The following is a 20,795-nucleotide window of genomic DNA, read 5'->3' on the forward strand; positions in this document are numbered from 1 at the left end:
TTCGGCATTTGAGGGAAACCAACCTTGTAAACGTTGTGGCTTTATGGGAGCTAAGTAAATGATTAATTTTTCAGGATATGGTCTGCATAAATTGCCTTGAAGTTTCCGGTTGCCTTCCTCGTACATAAATCACACAAAGTTTATGAATGAAAATAAAGATGCCATATGCGATTAGGGCTGCAGCGGGATTTTCTGCAGGAGCTGAGAGTCCGTGCTGACCCGCGGGGAAGATTTGAAAGCACAAATGCTAAAAGGTATCGAGGGCAAGTTTCTTTTTATTTTTGGTGACTGTTGACTGTTACGAGAAAGTGAATATTCTGTGGCATTTGCTGCTTACTCTTGCGTTAGGCGTGCGGTGGGACTGGTGGGTGTCATCCAGTCAAGAGCATAGCCTGGGCTGCAAGGGGTCGGCCACAAAGGTTTGAAACCACGCCTCCACAAAGGATAATTTAATGTAAAAAAAAAATTAAAAATACTTAGCAACTCTTAAAATTTTTGTGACTGAAGCCGCAAAAAAGTTAGTGTTAATGCATTCAGGTGTATCCTGCCATTATGGCTGTTGAGGAGAAGTATATGGATAAGCACAGCACTTCCTGGCCCGCTTTCCTGCTTTTCGCCCATGGTTGTGCCCAGGCGTGCTTCCTGGCATCCCGAGTCATTGACCAGGAGGAGCATTCAGCATCCCGTGTGCTTGGCAAAGCACCATTTGGTCATGCAAGAGAGTAGAGTAGATTGGTTTTCAGCATGGTTTGTCCTTCCCCACATTGGTGTGGTTTCTCCATCCAGTGTTCCTAATCTTAAAAAGGTCTGTTAGCCAGTCCGAGCGAGAGGGCTGTCTCTAATACGAGTGGGAGAAACTTGGGAAGTCCTTGGCTCAGCTTCACATGTGGATCAAGTGATAGTCTTCATACAATCATCCCCTTAGAAGTGCTGCCCCCCTCCTTCTCCTCCCCCCGCCATAAATGGCATGACCTTTTCAATCAGATCTAGACTACCAGATTTGCCGAGAGGTCGTTAACTCCAAAGAGGTCATTTGGGTTTAGTATTACAATTTTCTGGTTTTTAGCTCTATTATCAAGGAGGTTTTCTCCCAAAATTGGGTTTCATCCAAGCTCTTGGCTCTTCAGCATGTTTTTCTTAAATAATTTTGTCAGACAAATCACCACCTCCGGTCTTCAGCAGAATGCAAGAATACCACCACTTATTACACTAAGAAATACATATTAAATTATTGTATACTTACATGCATCATTGTTTTTATTAAGCACTCAGTATGTGTTCAGTGCAGTATAAACATTAAACAAGATTATTCTTCCCCTGATGAATTTACAGTCTGAAAGAGCTTCATAGGAAGGAGTAGTAATAACATATCATTAAAACACCGCCTTTAATTTAATCCCTTTTTGTTTCCCTGTGGTTAATACTCATTTGCTGTTGATGATGACTGGTCTATCCTGGCATGTCATGCGGTGCTGTTTTACGATGTTACAGCCCCCAGTTGTCCACTCTGCTCCTCTGCAGGAGGTTCTTGTTCAGCGTGAGTGGAAGAGAGCATATGTCTGTGTTTCAGCTGCTGCCCTACAAAGCCCAGCAGCATAGCTGAAACCCACCTTTGATGGTACTCTACACTAAGACCTTGGTTGTTGTATCAAAGCACGGTTTCCTCTTGCCACCTCGGCTTCCTGTAAGGACAGCTGGAGATACTGATGTCTTCAACAGCTGCAGCAAGATTCTCTGAAGCTTATGTGTTAAAGCCCTGAGAGAATAGGCGTTACAAGATGCAAATGGAACCAGGGGCATCCAGTTTTCACTGATGTCTGTTGGATTTAGGTGCCTAATTCACTTTTATGTCTTTATAGTAGCATCATTATAGAGAAGAATTCTGTAGTTAATGGGATATTTTAAGAGATGGGAGCTTTCCTGGGCAGAGCATATCATATGGCGTGGACCGTAAAAGGAACTGATACTCCCCAAGGGAAGTGGGACTCTTGAACTGAAGGAGTTGGCAGGTTGGAAAGTTTTTAAGTTTATCTGCTTATTTAAAGAGTCACAACATAGTTGTCTGCCCTGAAACAATTTCTGTTCCAGTTTCGTCTCTGGATTGCATGTATTATTTGTCAGAGAAATTATGTCAGAGACAAATTTTTAGAAGTAGCCACTGAAAGCATGCTGCTTTCTGAAAATAGCTTTATGCTGAGTAAGCTAGAACCAATAGTGGTTTTAATAGTGAGGTTGACTATCCACTAGAACAAACTCTAAAGGAAAATTCTGTCTCCTGAACTTTTCAAATCAAAATGCAATCCTATTTTGGAAGTTGTAGTTAAGCTCAAGTTACGGAATTTAGTATGAGGTTACTGATTAAAACTTTTGGAGCTCTACTGTAAGAGACGGTTAGCATAGATTAATCTAATCATTGGGTCTTGCTTTATATGTGTAGTTTGTGTCTGTAGTGGATGGAGTGCAACAGTAGGATTGTGCTGGCTGGCAAGGACTAGACAAGTATGTTAGGGTAAATACAGAATGTGTATTGATTGCTGGGGAAAGGAGGAAGTATGGTGGCTTTATTATTGTCTTTATCGCAGTAAATTGATTTACTGGAGGAGAGGGAGAAGTTAATTCTTCATATTAATCATCCTGTGTTCCAAGGCTGAAAAATTAATGAGTATGACTTTCTCTGTAAAGGTGTTTTGTTAATGTAAAAGAGAGAATGCTTCTTTCGTTATTGTGCTCTGTGCTCTGCTGCTTCTCTTGGTTTTTGCCTTTTTTTTTTTTTTTTAAATGCTACAGAGATGAGAGACCCATTTATGATTTATGCACACTTTAATTCCTGATTTTTGTGTTGTAAACAGGTTAGGATTTGACTATGGCAGTGCAGTTCCTGCGGAAGGCATCTGTGTGGTTAAAGAAGCGCAAGATCACTTTGTTGGCCATTTCTTGCGTGGGACTGTTTGGCGCTGACCTTTCCTATCATGTGTTTCCTGAGCAGACATTCAAACTGTTGCATGAGTGCTGGTCAGAGGGGCAGCCATCTGAGCTTTCACAGAGGCTCCGTGGTGTCTTTCAGGATGTCCTTCAAGACACTGATGTGAAGTCCAGTGACTCCTATCGAGCCTTTGCAGCTTCTGGCTTCCACCCTGTGAGTGCTGGAATCCCCTGGCTGCCTGCAGGCTCTTTGGTGGGCATCCCGCCTAACTTTGATAGCACAGCTGAGGATAAAAAAGGAATAGTCAACCATGTTGTTGTGATCAATGGCAAGGCAGTAGACTGGGAGAGCAACGAAGGTGTTGCTTTGGAGGAAGCTCTGACGTTTTCACTTAAAGCTCAGAAGTTTGCCATTGCCAGAGAACTTGCGTATTTGCAGAACGGCAGCCCTTTAGCAAGCGCGGTTGTGGCTCCAGTTTGCTTAGCTGGCACATTTCTCTGTGGGAGAGGTATAAAGCTACTTCTGGGTTTATCTCCTGGCCCCGTGATACTTCGCAGCATCTGTAACCTCGTAACTGCCGCTGGTGGACTAATGTGCTATTACGTTTCTTACGACGCTATGACCTATCACCTAGACTGCAAGGCTGACAGAAAGGCAGCTACTGTTTCCAAAGACTACGCCAGAGGTGGGGTTGAATTTTATGATAAAATCTTGTCCCGCAACAGGATCCTTCGTGGTCTGATGGGCAAAAAAGGGGCGAAAATGTATTCCCCGAGTGGTAACATTTTCCCAAGGCACTGGTTCAGAATAAAGTATACCCCATACACTTACCGAAGAGATTTGATTGTTAATATTTTAAGAGAGCTCCAGGCATAGGAAGGGAGAGCTTGAATTTTAAACTTGTGAATTATGTATTCTCTTGGAACACTGCTGTGCTGCCTTTTTTTTTTTTTCCCTGTATCTTCATTAGAATTGTATGGTTTATTTTTGCATATAGTTTGGAAGAAGTTATTGCACATTCTGTGAATAAAGAATTCTCTCTTAAAATATTAAAGACTTGCTTTACAAGTGCACCGTTCTGTGTTCATCTCAAATCACAAGACCACTGAGATACTGATCTAGAAGTTCTGCTTCTCTGCTCTGGAAAATGGAAAGGGTAAAGTCCAACGGAGAGTTTATCATTTAAACAGGGGTGTTTGTATGTATGTTTGCCATTCCTCCTATGGAACAACCCAAAGATGTTTAAAAAACTGGGCAGTCTGTATCATGCTGTTACATAAATACCAAGCCACAGTGTTTCTGTTCTGTGTAAATTCTTGTGCCATGTGAATTCTGATGCTGCAATCACCATTCTTCAGTAGGGCACGCTAGTTATGCTGCAATTCATACTAATATGGATAGATTATTACCAGCACTTACATCATTTTGTTTAAATCTAGTTCTGCTCTCCACGTGTTGTGATGACTGCAGCATGCATATCTTGAATGTTTCCCAGCAGTGGTGGTATGTAACATGTCTGTCATGGATTGGCTGTTTTCTCACAGGTGGGATAAGTGTGTTCAGGAGAGGGTTTTCTGTTTGCTTTGGTACAATTTTTGTTTAATTTAAAAATGCATATAGAGGTATGTCACCTTTTATGTCAAAGAAGGCAAGGTATAAGAAATAAGTCTGGCATTTGGTGCAGATACTGGTGAGGTCTGTGATGAAGACTTGCCAAAGGAAATTTCTCTCCTGTTTCAGACTAGCCTAAGAAGGTTTTGTCTGGCAGAATCGGCCTTTGCCCAGAATTACTAATATTCTGGAAAGGTCTTCAGTGTACAGGCAGTAAACTTTCCATTATAGCCTCACATGGGACCTTTTATGTGGTCTCCAAGACGATAGTTCTCAAACTTTGTAGTTCCCTCTCTTCCATGCTTCTGTCACAGCCACTACAGTAGCCCTCCCTGGTGACATCACAGCAGTTTTCTCATCTCCGTTGTCAGTCTTACAGCAAACTTCTATTATTTTATATCTTCTCAGTCACAGATGTGCCAAGTGTCCTCTCTGCCTTGGTTTTGTCCTTTCTTCATCTGCTACAATAATAACTGTCATGCCTGTGTTTGCTCAAAGCATTACTGAGTTCTGTTTTCCCTTCGAACCACGCGGTGACATAAAGTTTACATACTGTCTGCTGAGGTACTGGTGTTGCTTTACGTTGCTGAAGCCATATATATAAGATGTTTGGATTTCTGCTGAAGTAATCTGTGTCATGTTTTTCTGGACCACCACCTATCACGGTTGTCCTTGAAGTATCAAGTCATGAGATGCCTCTTAGGTGCATTCTGGCTGTAGGGCCTAAGGTTGTTTTTCTGGTGATATTTGTGAAAGAGTTTGACAAAATCTGCTAGTCTGTGGAATAAAAGGAGACTTTACCTTTAGGCAGGGCGCTTTCAAAGCTTCAGTCAAATTTTATTTGACTTCACTTCCAGGTAAATCCAATATAACAGGTCAAGATAAAGGTTTTTTGGCTGAGTGATGTAGTGGCTCAAGATTGGAATATAACTCCTGTTTTAGTAGCCTGTGAGTTCAATTCATCCTCATATTACTCCTTCAGACAAGTCTAAGCTCCATGAAATGTTCTCAGAGAGAACTTGGCCTACTTGTTTTATGTGGTTTAAGGAGCTGCTGCTACATAGAGTGGAGAGAGGAAACAGAGGCCTTCTTTGAGATTTACAATAAGTAGCAGTTTAAACAAAATTAAATTAAAGAAATCTGCTTGCCTCTTACCACTCCTTACTGCTGCTTTTCATCAAGGTGCCTGCAGCTAGTGCTGTTATTTAACGTTCTCAGGTTGTAAAACCCCAGTGATGCTAATGGTTTTTGCAGTTGTGCACTTTGCTTTACTCTTACATCTGGATTCTCCAAGAAGCTCCATGTATCTGTAAATGCTGTATCTGATTTACCCTTCTTTGAACTTGCTGTGGCATATTGGTGTCAGTAAGGGAGGGCTGGCAAGTATTAAGACATATGCCCTTACCTTCCAAAAAGATGTTCTTGCTGAGGGCTTATACATCTCCTTCTCTGTATAGTCAAACTCCTATTCTGTCGCCATCTGTGTAATCTGGAAGCATAGTACTGTCAGTATAAGGGAAATGTGAGTTGAAATCACAACTGCTAATTAAGATTTCCCTGAACTTTGGGAATGTGTGAGTTGTCTTGGAAAAGGTTTGTGTTGTGTGTGTGTTGCCAAGTAATTGTTGCTTGCAAGATCACCCATGCTATTTGGCAAGTAAGACTAGCAAAAATCAAATATATGGCTGTGGAAATACTTATGCAAGGTCTTATAATATTGCAGATGTTTTCCTGTAGGTGGAACTTCCGATGAAATCAAACAGGAGTTCCACATACTGGTGATAGAAATGGTCTAATTTTGGGAGGATGACAGAAGCAAGCACCACAGAATTAAAGGTGTAAACATTGGTTGTTCGTGCTCTTCCATGCAAAGAACAGTCTGATGTGGGAATGCAACTTCATTCAATGGCCCAGAAGAGCCCAAGTGAACCAGTATGTAACTTGCGTCAGTAAACAGCGTTATAGTCTCCCCCAGCTCTGAAGCTGAAACTCTGAGGAGTTCAGAAAACTTGTTAACGGGCTTCTCTTGCGCTGCTCAGATGAGGCAGACTGCACAATTTTTGGGGTAGAAAAGCAACAGAAAATGCTAAGCAAAGGGAATTGCTAGGAGATATGGATATAAGAAGTCTAAGACAGGAAACTGTAGAAGTGAAGGCGTGAATGTAATAATGACCCCTCATAAAAATGGGTATTGTCCGCAAAAATGAAGCTCTCTTTCTTGTCTGATAAAGTGATTAAAGGATGAAGTATGAGTAGCAAATGACCAAAATGAGTTGCTAGTTTAAATTTATATACAATCTAGTTTAAAGAGATATTTCCTTGACTGGTTTATTTATTTTATTATCCTGAATTGTCTAGATAACTGAAAAGAAAGTGATCCTTGTAATTTAATTTTTATATAAATGCAATGCTGCTGCTACATAAAGCTTTAGTGAATAATGCTGCAAGAGACAAGAGCTACCTAGGTGCTTTGCTCAGAATTCCCACTGGCGTGCAAGAAATGCAGGGTCTGGCTCACGTCTTTCTTTCCCTATCCTAAAAATGGTGGTTTCTTGTCATGGAGATGCCTTCAGCTTGTTTAACGGTCAAAGCCATAAAACTGTCAGAAATAGAGCAAGACTGAGAGCTACACGGTTTTCTTGAAGACAAACTGTAGAAGTCATTTGACTTAGAGATTTCGGAATCAGCTGCTATGGGTATCTGGCTCCTCTTGCAGTTTACAGAAAGAGTGAGCTTGAGAGGTGACTTCCAAGAGAGAAATCTCCACCCAGGTGGCATGTGAGTAAAGAATGTCCCCTGTGGTCTTGCCACAAGGGCTTCAGTTGAAGTGTAGCAGTCCTTTAGAAAACAGCACTTTTTACTACAGTAGAGCACTGTTATCACCCCTTTTGACGTTAAAGTGGTTTCCAGAACCTGACAGAGAAGATGGTGAGAGAGCTGACTGCGAAACTGTGGAGCCAGGGTAAGCTGGTGGTGTTGGGAAAGGTGATGCTGGAAAGTGAGCCTACTGCTGTCATTTTGCCCTTGGCCATAGCAGTTGTGAAACAACCACAGTGACAAAGTGTGGCTTGGGTGGGAGTGAATTAAAATGTATGAATCAAATCATCATGACTGAATCACAGGCAGCTTTCATTAAAGGAAGAAATGCAGAGAATCCATCCCACAGTGAGTACTGCTATATGCAGCCATTGTGGGCATCATTAAAACAACGGGAGGCATCTCCACTATGTGGAAATGCAATTCCTAGCAAGTAGCAGACGCTGAGACAAGTATGTGGGCCATATCCTGCAACTGTTATCCGTTTGTGTTCATGGAAAGCTTTGTGTAGCAGGTGTGATTACATGAATATAAAAATGATTAAGTTGCAGACAACCTGCCATCCGTGCATGCACCAGTTCCTCCTTGATTTCATTCATCTCAGCTGGAAATGTATACAACTGAAAGGCAGAACACACTGGTAAGCAGAGGAATGCTGATGTAGGAAGACATAATTAAGATCTCAGAATAAGGAGAACACTGTCAGGAAGAAAGGGAAGCTGAATTTGGTTGTTATCAAAACTAGACTTAAGAACAGAAAAGCAATATAATTATTCTCTAGGAATTGGTATGTTAGACAAATTAAATCTGAAGGAGCTGAAAAATGGCTTATGGATGTTTTGCTGGGCTTCTCTTTCACTGAGAATATATCGGTTTGTTTAGCTGAAGTGAGTATGTTCAGGCTGCTCAAACTGCCAAATCTGTAAAGTGGAGAAAATTGCTAAAATTTGGCTAGAAGTCAGTCTGTCTTTCCCATCTGGAAAAAAAAGGATTTTTTTGGACAAGCCAAACTCTTAAGCTTCATAGCCAGAAATGAACAGTGAAGTGCCTCTGCAGTTGGGAGCTCTCGCTCTCCTCAGTCAGACCAAGTTTGCCATGATGTATCCTGGTCTCCAATCTCAAGAGAAGGAGTGCTCTCAAAAACTCAGTTTGTGTCCAAAAATGCTCTCTAGAAAACACAGCCAGGTGTATGTTTATTTCCCCCCACCTTAGTCTTTCGGTACTCCTTACTGCAGGAACCATTTGTGGTACTATCTGCTGGTGCAGTACTTACTATGATGTGACCTCTGCCTAATAGTATAATAATGAGCATTGGGCCTATGGTTTAAAAAAAGAATTTTCCCCCAAATCATGCTTCCTAGAGAACTTTTATTTTATTTTATTTTATTTTATTTTATTTTATTTTATTTTATTTTATTTTATTTTATTTTATTTTATTTTATTTTATTTTATTTTATTTTATTTTTTTATGGCTGAACTTCCATCATCTGGAAGTTGGGCCTTTTTCTAGTCTGAATCTGGTTACTCAGAATCGCTAGCTACTTTGGTCTGCAGGAGCATTACTGTGTTAACGTAGTCAAGGCGTTAACAGCTTCTTTCAATATAAATGAATAACAGGTGAAGCTGTGTCCTCCTTCGTGTGTGGCCAAGCTAATTCTGCTGTAGATGTCTTGCAAAACAGCAGATCTCATTAGGATGACTAATGGTACTCAGAAAACATAAGACACTGTGAGCCCCATCCCAGGTTCACGGTTCCAGCAGTTCTCGCAGAGGGAACATTAAGAAAGGATATGCGGTATCCCAACAACTTTTCTCTAGTAACTGTCTCGTGGTTTAGTGCAGACCTGCTGACCTCTGGTAGCTTTGTTTCTATCATTTGCTGAAATAATTTTCCAGCGGGAATGTTGTTGTTTCTTCATTCTCTGTTCCTTTTCATTTCCCCTCACTCTGCTACTCTAATTGCCTCTGCTGCTGCTGACTCATCTTGCAAGCTGCTTCACCTCACTCAAACAAGATTTATGAACTTTTTAAGCTCTCACTTGCTGTTTGCACTTTCATTTGCACTACCTGCCTGCTCTTACAGTACTTAGTAGCCAAAGACCACAGCAGCTTGAACTTCTCTTTTGTTGTATTGGGTTTAGTCTACCTGGTTTTGCAACGACAAATGCCTTTGACTAAATGGAAAAATTGAGGTTAAAAACCTTCTGTTCTTGTTTTGCCACAAAAGAAGAAGGATTTTTTTATTGCTTTTGAATTTTCCATTTAGCATTACTTTATGAAAGATGTATTTCTTACTCGTTGTCTATGGCACCCACTTCACTTTTGATCTTAATTTGCCTCTTGCAATTTTAAGATGTTGCTAGTTCCTTTGAGCCCTTAGAAGTTTTGTTTCCTGTTCCTGAAAATTGCAGGGAATTTCATTTACTTCTATGGCTAGGTGACATACCGTGACTTGAGAAATAACAACTAATGTTGCATTAGCTGCTTGTACCAATGTTGAGCTAGCTCAGGCACATCTGTGTTACACCTGAGTGCTGCCATATAGAGATACTGGATGCTGGCTTTGGGACCTCTGTCTTTTCAAGTTGTTTGTGTTGCGAGTTCCACTGGGGAGTTTATAGATGTGTTTTAATCACCTGCCACTGAGCAGAAGCAGAGGGATCTGTTGGGTTTTGTCTGATGAAAAAGAACACTTACTCGCTTTTGCCAAAAAAAATATTTTGAATGCTTTTGGAAGGATGAGGGGTTTGGAATGCAGAAGAAAAGCCTAGGAAAAACCAAGGAAAATAACGCTGTGTTGCATAAATTTTCTATATCTTGATGTTGTTACAAAGCTGTATACTGCACAAGAATTGCAATAGACTTCTGTAACCAATTGCATCTGATTTCTGGGTTATCCCTTTAATAGGGCTAAGCTTTGCAGTCCTGGCAGTATGCACAAATACTTAGCTGCTCTTGAGTAGCATCTTTGTGACCATGTCAACTACAGTAAAACTCCATCTGCTCAGTACATCCCCAGGTAGTCACCTTTTCCGTCACTTCCCGGTTCCTTGTGTGCAGCCATGTTCCGGGTACTCCAGGTAACACACAGACACACACCCCCAGACAAAAGCTTCTGCTTCAGTTCCCTTATCCACACCAATTCCTCGTCCATGCTCCTTTGGACTGGAGGCAGTTACTGCGCAGCCACCAAAGATTTCAGTGGAGCAGCCCCTGATTTAGAGGAGTTGAGAACCGAATGTGCTGGTTCCCTGAAGCAACAGGGTGTTGCTTCACTAAGCAACATGTGCTGCTTCACTAAGCAACATGTGACAGTTCAATACCATGCTGGCTCTACCAAGTATGCTGGTCCAAAAAGCCTGTGCTACTGCTTATTTCCAGCCAGAGAAAATGGAATTTTGCAGAGTTCTGTTACCACAAATATCACTATCAATGTGAATCAGCTGAGACTGAAGCCATAATTTGTGATATGAAAACTATAAGTGGAATTTCCAGAAGTGAATACTAGTAAATCACTCAACTGTAACTATAAAGAGGCTTAACAAACGTGAAAGTAAAGATAAAACTACAATCTGCTTTACTATTGTAAAGCTATATTCATTCTTAAACAACAAATGAATTACTACACAATGAAACACTAGATCTGTTTCTCAGGGAAGGTTGAAAATTAGGATCAAGCCATGTTGTAAATAACGATGCTGGTTTTAAAAAAACTTTATTTTTTCTTAATTTCCTGACTAGACTAGAGGCAGTTATAAATATTTCAGAAAACAGAGCAAGGGAAGAGTTGCTCTGTAGAAAGTTTTCCGTGTAAAATCTTTTCTCATATGGGATGAGCTCCACTGCGTCGGCGACTGTGTTCTAAAAGCGTGTTATATAATTCTCTGTAGATACCCATAGACAGATGTATTTATGGTTTTTGGAAACTTCATGTAATTTAGGCATAAAACTTGAAGTGTGTTTTATAGTTCCTCATTAATAATAGTTGAGAATTATGCTCATCTAAGGCAGCACACATAAATTCTTAATGTTCAGACATTCATTATATGCCTGTGTGATGGTTAGAAGTTGTGATAGGAAAATAAAAGCCAGTGATCCCAAAGGTTATTTTTATATATATTCTTTTAAGCAATTTGGAAAATTGTGTTCATCCCCTAACACTTCTTTCCCTTCTGCTTCCACAGTCTTCCACTTAATCTAAAGGTATAATAGGGAATATTGAAAAAGTCAAATCAGGAACGAGACAAACTTTTTAGTGATCAAGTTTCCATTGAGCATGGCAGCACCTTATAAAAGGAAATGCTGAATCCATCATTTCATGGAGGTTATAAATCCAGGTAGTTGGCTTGGAATCACCATTTACAGACCTTAATAGTGTTCACTTGTATCATATGTGATGATGGCTATGGCATAGTTGCAGGTGGCTAAATGAAAGCTTAATATATGTATGTTGGCTTTACACCTATGCAGCAGGAGAAAAGGGAGACGTTTTCACTTACTTTCCTGGTCAGAACATAATTTGTGTTGCAGATTAAAGTCATGCTTTAGCAATTGCAAATTAACTGTAAAAACATTTCTTTCAAATTTTTTCCTAACTTTCCAGCAGCTGAACTGGATTTGTAGAGCCATGAAAATGCAAAAGTTTCAGTCTAAGAACAGAATAAGAATGAGGGTAATTGGGATTTTCTACATATCTGGGATTTCTTTCCGTGAGTATTAAAGAAAAAATCTGGGCTGAAACCTGGCTAGAGATAGGTACATTTTCTTCTCTAGCCATGTGGTGACCAGATGTGGTGCCGTGTTCCGAACAAGCAGTTTGGCTGGTACCTGTACTTTCTGTTTCTGTGATCCAGATACAAAATTGCTTGCACTGGAGAAGTGTTACCTGGAGAACCTAAAGGTAAGTTTTCCTGAAGCACGAATTTCCCAAATTACATCATGGCTGTCTCTGAAGTTTCTTTTATTCTGAGACTGGAAACAGATTTGATGCAGCTTTGAACCCTGCAAAATACTCTTGTGTGCGTGTTGTAGGATCAGATGTGTCAGAATTCCTGCCCCTTTCACTGAACGTTTTCATCTTGGACTTTCAAATCTGCTGCCTGGTATGAAAGAATTGTTCCTTATCTGGTATTTTATGGGTATCAGATGCATGTTGGCTTCATCTGAAACTGTGGGTATGAAAGCCTTTGGCAAAAACCCAGACCTACAGCACTCTATTTTTGTTTCATGGTGTTGCTCTGGTTTTAATCTTAAAAGTTTCTACTGAGTTTTGCCTTGAATGGTGTAAGTAAAGCCAATATAGATGGCCAAATCCAATAGAGGTGCTTGCCTAAAACCTACAGAAGGCATGACTGATGCAACGATACGAATTTGTAATTACAAAACATGCATCACCCAAGCCTGAGCACCTCTGGTTACTTGGCTGGCAGAATTGAACAAGGGTCTGGAAGGGACCCAGTCGTGCTGCTCGGTGCCGACCAGTGATGAACCCTGCTCATGTAGGCATTCCCCGCTGCTGGATCTGCGGAGGGGATGGGTCTGTTCATGTGCTCTGAGCCGCCCGAAGCTACACTGCATCAAACCCATCGCAAAGTGCAGCTGGGATGTCCTTTTAACACATGGCTGGAGGAGGTGACACCGTGCTCACTGTGTTGTGTAACACGCTAGCGTGCATGTTGAGGAAGTAGACCTGCGCTAATTCGTCTTTTCAGGCTTACGATTTGTAGGTTTAAACCATAATCTCCTGGAGATTATTTGAAGGAGGGTGTTGAAGGCAAGGATGGATGAGGGGATCCCTGCACTTGTTAAATTGTGTCATGGTGTGGGAGGAAGTGCGGGAACTGTGAGTCTGAAAGGGAAAGAGGCAAAAGGAAGAATATTCTAGCAGGTTAAACAGGAGGGAGCCTGGTCTGCTTGTATCATGCAATCCAAGGAACATTTACATCATATATTCATTATAGCTGATGTGGAAACTGTTTAACTCCTTGGGACTGAAACCAAGTAATCCCTCAAGGTGGATGACCTAACCACAAAGCACTAATCCAGCTCTTCTTGGACAGATTATTTTCAGCAGTGTGGAACAGTGTCCCCTCTGCCTACTTCTCAAGTCTTATTTTGCCTTTGCTTTTCTTTTAATGTTAGCTTCCTAGAAAAGAAAGGAAAAAAAAAAAAAGGCAATTTTATTGCTATTAAAATAGGTTAAGGAGAGCAAAAAGATGCTAAATTTTTTCATTATGATCCAAAAAAATATCTTTCCGTAGACTGTGGCACAGAAATATTATTACCTCATGTGTCTCTTACAATTTTTCATCTTTACAACAGTATTTTAGCACTTTGTAACTTCCTTTAAGTCAGTCTCCATCCAGGCTATCAAAGAGCATGCAATATAAATGTCCTGTTGCACAAATATGTTCCCTGAAAAGCAATGCGTAAAATACAGATCATGTTGCAGCTGTTTTATTTGCTGTCATTTAATGTGTGCATCCATCATGCCATCATAAACTCATCAAGCGTTTTATAACTCGGCTATTAGAAGTTCTTCCACCCTAAGGTTGGTGGATGAGTTTGCAGGCTGTCAGCTGTGAAAGAGTGACTCCCTAGTTTAAAAATTAGTCTGCTCTGTTCAATGTCCCTATAAATAATTTAAGGAAAATCACAAATTCAGGGGTTTTTCCCTGCCCCTTTTCTGATGATAATAACTAATATTGTGGGCCAAAGAGCAGAGATCTCTCAGGCAGGGAACATCCTAGGTAAGCTTCTGTGTGTCAGATGTGAACTTTGTGTACCTCTTGGCAGGCAGTCACTCACACAAGGGCTGGCAGGGAGTCAGTGAGCATATGTGCTTGAGTAACTCCTGCCCAGTGGGGATAGCGCTTGACATTCTCTCTGAAAGGGAACTTTTTTTTCAGGAATTCAGCAAAGCACATAGACTTTGAGGACATGACTGCTTTTCCTGGAATTAACAGGCTGTGTTGAGTTGCAGGCTGAGATTCTTTGGTTCAGCTAATGTTACATCCGCTGTTCGTAATACCTACTGGGTTTTTAAGTGCCAAGGCCACGCTGGTAGGAAAACTAATGACTAGCTGGAGGGCTTGATTAATGGGAGTCTAACCAAGGGGAAGGGAAACTGGCCCCAGATTGCTGTCATCTATTAATAAGACCAGAACGAAGTCTCCACACTGTGGCAACTATGAATTATTTAGTTACCACAGATGGACAGCATGCCATTTGAGTCAATGGGATTTGGCCAGAACCTCCCATCAGAGACCTGGCTTTGCTTGAAGCCTGGTGTAAGGCATATGCAGCAGGTGTCTCACCAACTAAGACATTTTCTTTCGCCCAGTGAGCTTTGGCCGTGTAGCAGCATGCTGGTTCCTCAGAAAGACTTGAACCACCCTCTACTAAGAAGTATGATTTTTATTTGTGCCAAGTTTGCCACTCAAGGAAATAGTGGCAAACAGACAGTTGGCTGTAGATCCAAAGTTTCTACCATGTTCTGTCCCTAGTTGAGGGGAAAAGCCCCTGGAAGGTGCTCTTAATTTGTGCCAAGTAGCATCCATTCCTAGAGAATCCTCCTTGAGCTAAGTATAGCTCCTTCACAGCATCTCCTCCATCCTCCTACACAGCTCCAGCCAGGAGCTAAGGGAGACCAGTGGACAAGCAGCCAGTGACGACAGCTCTACACCATTGGAGGAATAGCACTGGGATCCTTCTGGTATAGCAGGAGGAGTGTATAATGGGTAGGCTGAGATGAAAAATGTGGTTCAAACCAAGACCAAAATTTGTATTTAAGCTAAGTGACCCCTGACAGATGTACACGCCTTAATTTGTACAAGTCTTAGTGTTGCTCTGGAGACCCTACTTGGAAAAACACATTTCATAAGAATTAAATGGAACTCTGGGCCAATGTATCATTATTTTGTTTGTGAGTTACAGAAAGCCTGTACTGGGTGATTAACAACAATAACAAAACCCAGATGCCTTATTTCATCTACAAAACAATCCCTAGAAAAATCCATCTAAGCAACCTAGTACTATAACATAACATACACAAGGTTCTGGTACATCTACACTAAGTACGTAGACTGAGGAACTTTGATTTCTATTAAGCCTGCAAAGTGCCTACCTATGGCCTGCCAGCCTAAATGTTGAGTTCATTCACATTCAGCCTGGAGAAGACAAGACTCCAGGGAGACCTTATAGCAGCTTTACGGTATCTGAAGGGGGCCTACAAGAAAGCTGGAGAGGGACTTTTTGCAAGAGCATGTAGTGATAGGATGAGGGGTAATGGCTTCAAACTGGAAGAGGGGAGATTTAGATTAGGTATTAGGAAGAAATTTTTCACTCTGAGTGTGGTGAGACACTGGAAGGGGTTGCCCAGGGAAGTTGTGAATGCCCCATCCCTGGAAGTGTTCAAGGCCAGGCTGGATGGGACTTTGAGCAACCTCATCTAGTGGGAGGTGTCCTTGCCTATGCGTCCAACATATAGTGTTGGAACTATATGATCTTTAAGGTCCCTTCTAACTGGAACCATTCTATGATTCTATGAATAATGGAAAAAAAAATGATGAGCCCAGTATTGCTATTGCTCTGTGGTATCTGTTGGCCAAACAATGATACTGTAGGCTTGATGAGTATACTATTTTCTGACAGCTCTATGTTTGTTCTTACTCTGCATTATTTTGGTAAGATACAGTTCTAACCACTTGCCATAGGAATGACCTATATAACACAGGAGATCTCAGTGGTTTTGGCGAGAACGACATAAGGAATAGGAGAGAACGTTTGAGCAACCTGACATCCCGACTAATATGGTGATTCTTAGGTTGAACCAGTACCTTTGTCCAGACTGTGGGGGATACTTCTGGAGAGCCTCTGGAGAGCAGAGCCTGCCAGCTTCCCTGGACCAGGGCCTGGCTGAGCTCCGTGTGGGCTGGCAGAAAACTCCCATCCCTGTGCTGTGAAAGGTAGGATCAGAGGACAATATGCAGCTGCAAGATGGGAGTTTGAAAATGAGGCTGAAAGCCACTGTCTTGACTTTTTGGCTCAGCTAAAAGCGCTAGAGTTGAACTTTGAGTCCCCTGCTGCTTTGGTTATACAGTTTGGTTGGTTTGGTTTGGGGATTTAGTGGGATTCAGAAGAATAACTACACACTTCAAATGAACATCTTCAAGAGCCTGCTGAGGTTTATTGGCATTAACATTACGGTGCTCCTGGACTGCTGAGATCCAACCCCTGACTCAATTTTAAAAGATAACATTCAATCCCTCTGGCTAAAGGATCTCCTTCACCTCAAGTAGCAATTATTCCCCTTCTACCATCTTTGTGTATGAACAGAAGAAATGTCACGATTATAACTTCCATGGATGCAGCCCAGGGGATCTGGTGGGCACAGCATGCATCACAGTTTTCGGTGTTTAATGAGAGCTGCATACTAGCTTTTTTCATTGAACGTGTGCAGAGGTGCCAGGAAGAGGCTTAAACCATTAGAGAAAACAAATAGTTTGAGAACTACTGTTGAAACAGATTTGTTATGTCATTGCCAAAGGTATTGTCTGCAGAAGTCAAGGGTGTTCTTAGCTTCTCTACCCTTTCAGCATCGCTTTGGGTGATTCTCCTCTGGACTTCGCTATTTTTAATCTAAATAGACATAGTCTCTCCTGGTATTCTCAGCTGGAGATGTTATTTGTCTTCCTGGGCTCAAATGTTGTGAAGTGGCCCTTAAGAATTGCCTGGTGTTGCCATGGAGGCGTCTATCTTTTAATGATAACAAAGTGATTCCAGTCCTTCATAGGGCATAGATCCCTGTTGTTGTCACTGACAGAATAATGGGGGGTTATCAAATGAAGGGGACCAGGTTCACTGGTTTTGTAAGGTGTAATTTTCAAGTTACACAAGAGGTGCCGTATATTTTGCCAGAACTCCTTTTGAAGCACGTCTTTAGTGGAGGCCTTTTGTCAGAGGACCCTCAGGAATATATTTAAAATGAAATTTGCTTCCACCTGCACTGTCCTTGTTGGATATTTTCTCCCTCAGGCCATCCTAAAATTCAGAGGCTGAAGTTTTAATTTTGTTGGCATTTATTGACCTAAAGTTTTGTAACATTTAATTTGCTTTCTGCTTTTGGGTGGAAGTGGGATGGGAAGGGAAACACACTGATGGGGGTAGTTACGTGACAGCTGCCCATGTATTTTGGGGGTTGTCCATCAACAGAGACTACCCTTTGTGGGACCTCTCAGTCCAAAAATGATGATGAGAAACTGGAATGGTCCAGCAGGAGCTACCAAGGTTAACAGACACACAGAGCAGAAGATCTGTAAGGAGAGGTAGAGGGAGCTGGGCTTATGTAGTCAGGAGAGGAAAAGGCTTAGGGGTAAGTCGTGACTGGCGGCCAAATGAAAGCTGCATGATCTGAGGTTGGATCTCACGTAGGACAGTTATGTCAGACTAGGACTAATTGCCACATAACACTGCTAATATGTTTGTAACAAAAATTGGGTCATATATAAAAGCAATCCTGTAAGATTTTGTAAACCTATATTGTGGATTAATACCTTCTTTCAGCTCAGCAGTGTATTTTAATATACTTCTTTATGGTGATTTTCACCGGCAGACCCACTCTTTAGTTTTGTCAAACTCTATTGAAGTTTTTTCCTGGTCCGCTGACTTTTCCTGCCTACAAAATGCTGTCTTTCACCACTCTCTCCTTACTCATTCATTAATAAATGTAGCAAATCAGATTGGGTTTAGTATGGTACATAGGGGTATTTTGCAATCAACCTTATGTGACATAGAAAAATGACCAAATATTTCTATTCTTTGTTTTCTGTCTCTGAGCCAGCTTTTCATTAATTGGTATCCCTTGACCACTTCTCTTCAAAAGCAGCTTTTTGCAAGAAGAGTATAAATTTCCATTTAAATGGTGATATTCATTTTCTGATCACTGTTTTATTTACTGACTCAAGGAATCATAGAAGACTAGAACCAGAAAAGCCATGTTGCGTAACCCCAGCCATAAGCTCCATCTTTTTTGGATCTTTAGGTGATGAAAACTAGCATGACTCCTCTATTTGTAGTGGAATAATGCTGACTTGTGTCCAGTGAGAATCTCAGTTTTTATTGGCAATGACCATAAATGGGTAGGAGTTATCCAAGAGGCAACGCAGGAGTTATCCAAGAGGGGCATCAGAAAGGACAAGTGGACCTGGTGCATAATAAGAAAGGATATATGCACTTTTTCTAAGGTTTTCTTATGTGGACATGGATTTAACATGTTCTGTTTCTTATTGATGCTCTGACAACAGCATCTTGGCATTGGGAAAATAAATTTTTCTGCTCACAGCTTCCCACAACCATTTAATTATTCGGTATTTGAGAACTTTGAGATTTCCTAAGGAAAAGTGATAGGATAGGGTAGGGGTGAAGAGAAGTCACAGCATGTGATGCCACAACTCATGTAAGCTCGGGCATAAGAAGAATTATTTATTTTAAAAGAATGCAATATCCATCCTTTTATTTGTTTTGCACATTTACTGTGGGTCTATAGGACGTAAATCACCTATAAGATTTATTTTCCATTAAAATACAGAAATTACAACCGCATTTCCACTTGTGAGTGTGTATGTTAGAAGCAAGTCACAAATTTTAATCATGGACTAGAAACTCAGTTGACGTAAATCGCAACAGCTCCTCTGAAACCAGCGGAGTTACATGAATTTATCTCACCACAAATTTTGCACCAGTGTATTTTAAATAGATTCCAAAGTGGTAGTCAATTTCACTGTCCCAAAAGCTAAGCTAATCTAACCAGAAAGGTCTACTAGCTGACAAGGAACAAATAATGAATATTTTATACGTTTCTTCCTGTTTCTTGAATTTGGTCTCATGGTTATTACATAAGGTGACTGGCAGGTTTATATTCAATACAACTAGACTTCCAGTAGATGTCCTTTTTCCTTTTCAAAGCAGCAGAGCAGTGGCTGTCACAGCAGTATAGCAGGGGAGCAGTTACCACATCCTGGCCATCCTACCTGGATTTTCAGAGTGCCGTACATGCCAGCCTGGCACAGGCTGGGGAGAGCGGCAATCGTCAGGCTAGTCCCCTGACCTCAAAGCATAATGCGTTTTGTTCACCATCAGCCTAAAGGTATTGTATTCGGTCTGTTTTGTTTGGTGGCTGGCACTGGGGGGTTGGAACAAAGTGATCTTTAAGGTCCCTTCCAACCCAAACCATTCTATGATTAACAAAGATAATTTTTTTAATAGGATAAGTATTTTGCCCTGTTAAGTATTCGCTGCCAAGCTGGTTGCTGCCATGCAAATTTCAAAGTATCTCATGTAACTTCATTCCTGTGTGAGGATGAGGATATCTTCTATTTGGGGATGCTTCTCTGATGGCTGTAGATGGGCATAATCTACTTCCTTTATGTAAGTATGTATTCTGAGTCACCTTAAGAAGAAGTAGAATGGTTGCGTTGGAAAAGGCTTGTTAGCTCGAGAGCTCAGTGACAGAAGGTTTTTGCTGCAGAACAGTGAGAGAGCTTGAGACTGTCTAAACCTATAATCTTTTAATGTGCTAAATCTCTGTTACCTAAACTCACAGTCTTTTTATATTATGGTAAGCTTGTCATAACTTGCAGATGTAGGCTGGTGAATAGTGCATCTTATATTTAGTAAATAGGAAAAAGAAAAAAAAAAAACAACATTAAACCTTCCCTGTAGAATTTTTTCCACTACAGTGCTTAAGCTTACTGGAAAAATCCAAGATGGCATAAACTGTCAAGTGCTGAGACACAGTTAATACAGTGCAGCTTTTTCCCGGGGATAAACATTCAAGGACATTGTAGCCTTTCTGCTTAAATTCTGAAAAAGATGCAGACAAAGTAAATATTAGGTTTGTGCTCATTTCTTTTCTTTGCACATCAGGTATCAAGGCTCTTGCCAGTTTTTATTTTGGCAAGCCTGATAACCAGGTTTGCTGGCCGAGGCTGTAGAGAAACATCCTTTGTTGGCAAGATGGACTAGATGACCTAATGCTCATAGCTGTTCCTTTCTACAGCTTCTCTACGTCTGGTAAAGGTTGCGGCACTGTAGTTTTGACTTACTGAAATCCTGTTGTTGCTATTACTTCTTGACTACTGAAGTTAAAGATACTTGCCCATAACAAAATAAAGCATGTTTTATTCGAAAGATGTGAGCATTTATCAAAGTTCTGTCACAGGGTTTCATGTCTGTGGGCCACATTTTCAAAGGTCCTCCTAAGGGTGTAATAAAAATCTACTGAAACTTGTGAAGTGCTGGAGAAGATAAGTGATAGTCTGCTCCTTGAACACAAGGTAATGAACATCATCTCTTGGTAATGAGCATTTCTCTATTGAGCAAAAGGACTTGGAGGGACAGATTTCCACCTATATTACTAGGTGAGAAAAATCTATTCAGCTCTCTC

At 41.0% G+C, this 20,795-nt stretch overlaps 1 protein-coding gene across 6 annotated transcripts in view; it reads left to right on the plus strand.

Annotated features, from left to right (window-relative positions):
- The window catches only part of TMEM177 (transmembrane protein 177), a 41,111-nt gene that overhangs the window by 587 nt on the left and 19,729 nt on the right, over nucleotides 1–20,795 (plus strand). Inside the window, exons 2-3 of one of the 6 annotated variants that reach the window (XM_074595562.1) lie at nucleotides 75–254; nucleotides 2,850–4,481. The exons of 3 other annotated variants lie outside the window; for them this stretch is intronic. In XM_074595562.1, coding sequence (XP_074451663.1) covers nucleotides 2,864–3,799 — 936 coding nt within the window. In that variant the 5' untranslated portion in view covers nucleotides 75–254; nucleotides 2,850–2,863 and the 3' untranslated portion in view covers nucleotides 3,800–4,481. Of the gene's footprint in view, nucleotides 1–74; nucleotides 255–1,729; nucleotides 2,010–2,849; nucleotides 4,482–20,795 lie in introns of those variants that run through there. 2 more of the 6 variants (XM_074595564.1, XM_074595563.1) reach the window with 2 other exon arrangements.

The sequence above is a fragment of the Larus michahellis genome, chromosome 7 (assembly GCF_964199755.1).
Source record: "Larus michahellis chromosome 7, bLarMic1.1, whole genome shotgun sequence".
Lineage (NCBI taxonomy): Eukaryota > Metazoa > Chordata > Aves > Charadriiformes > Laridae > Larus > Larus michahellis.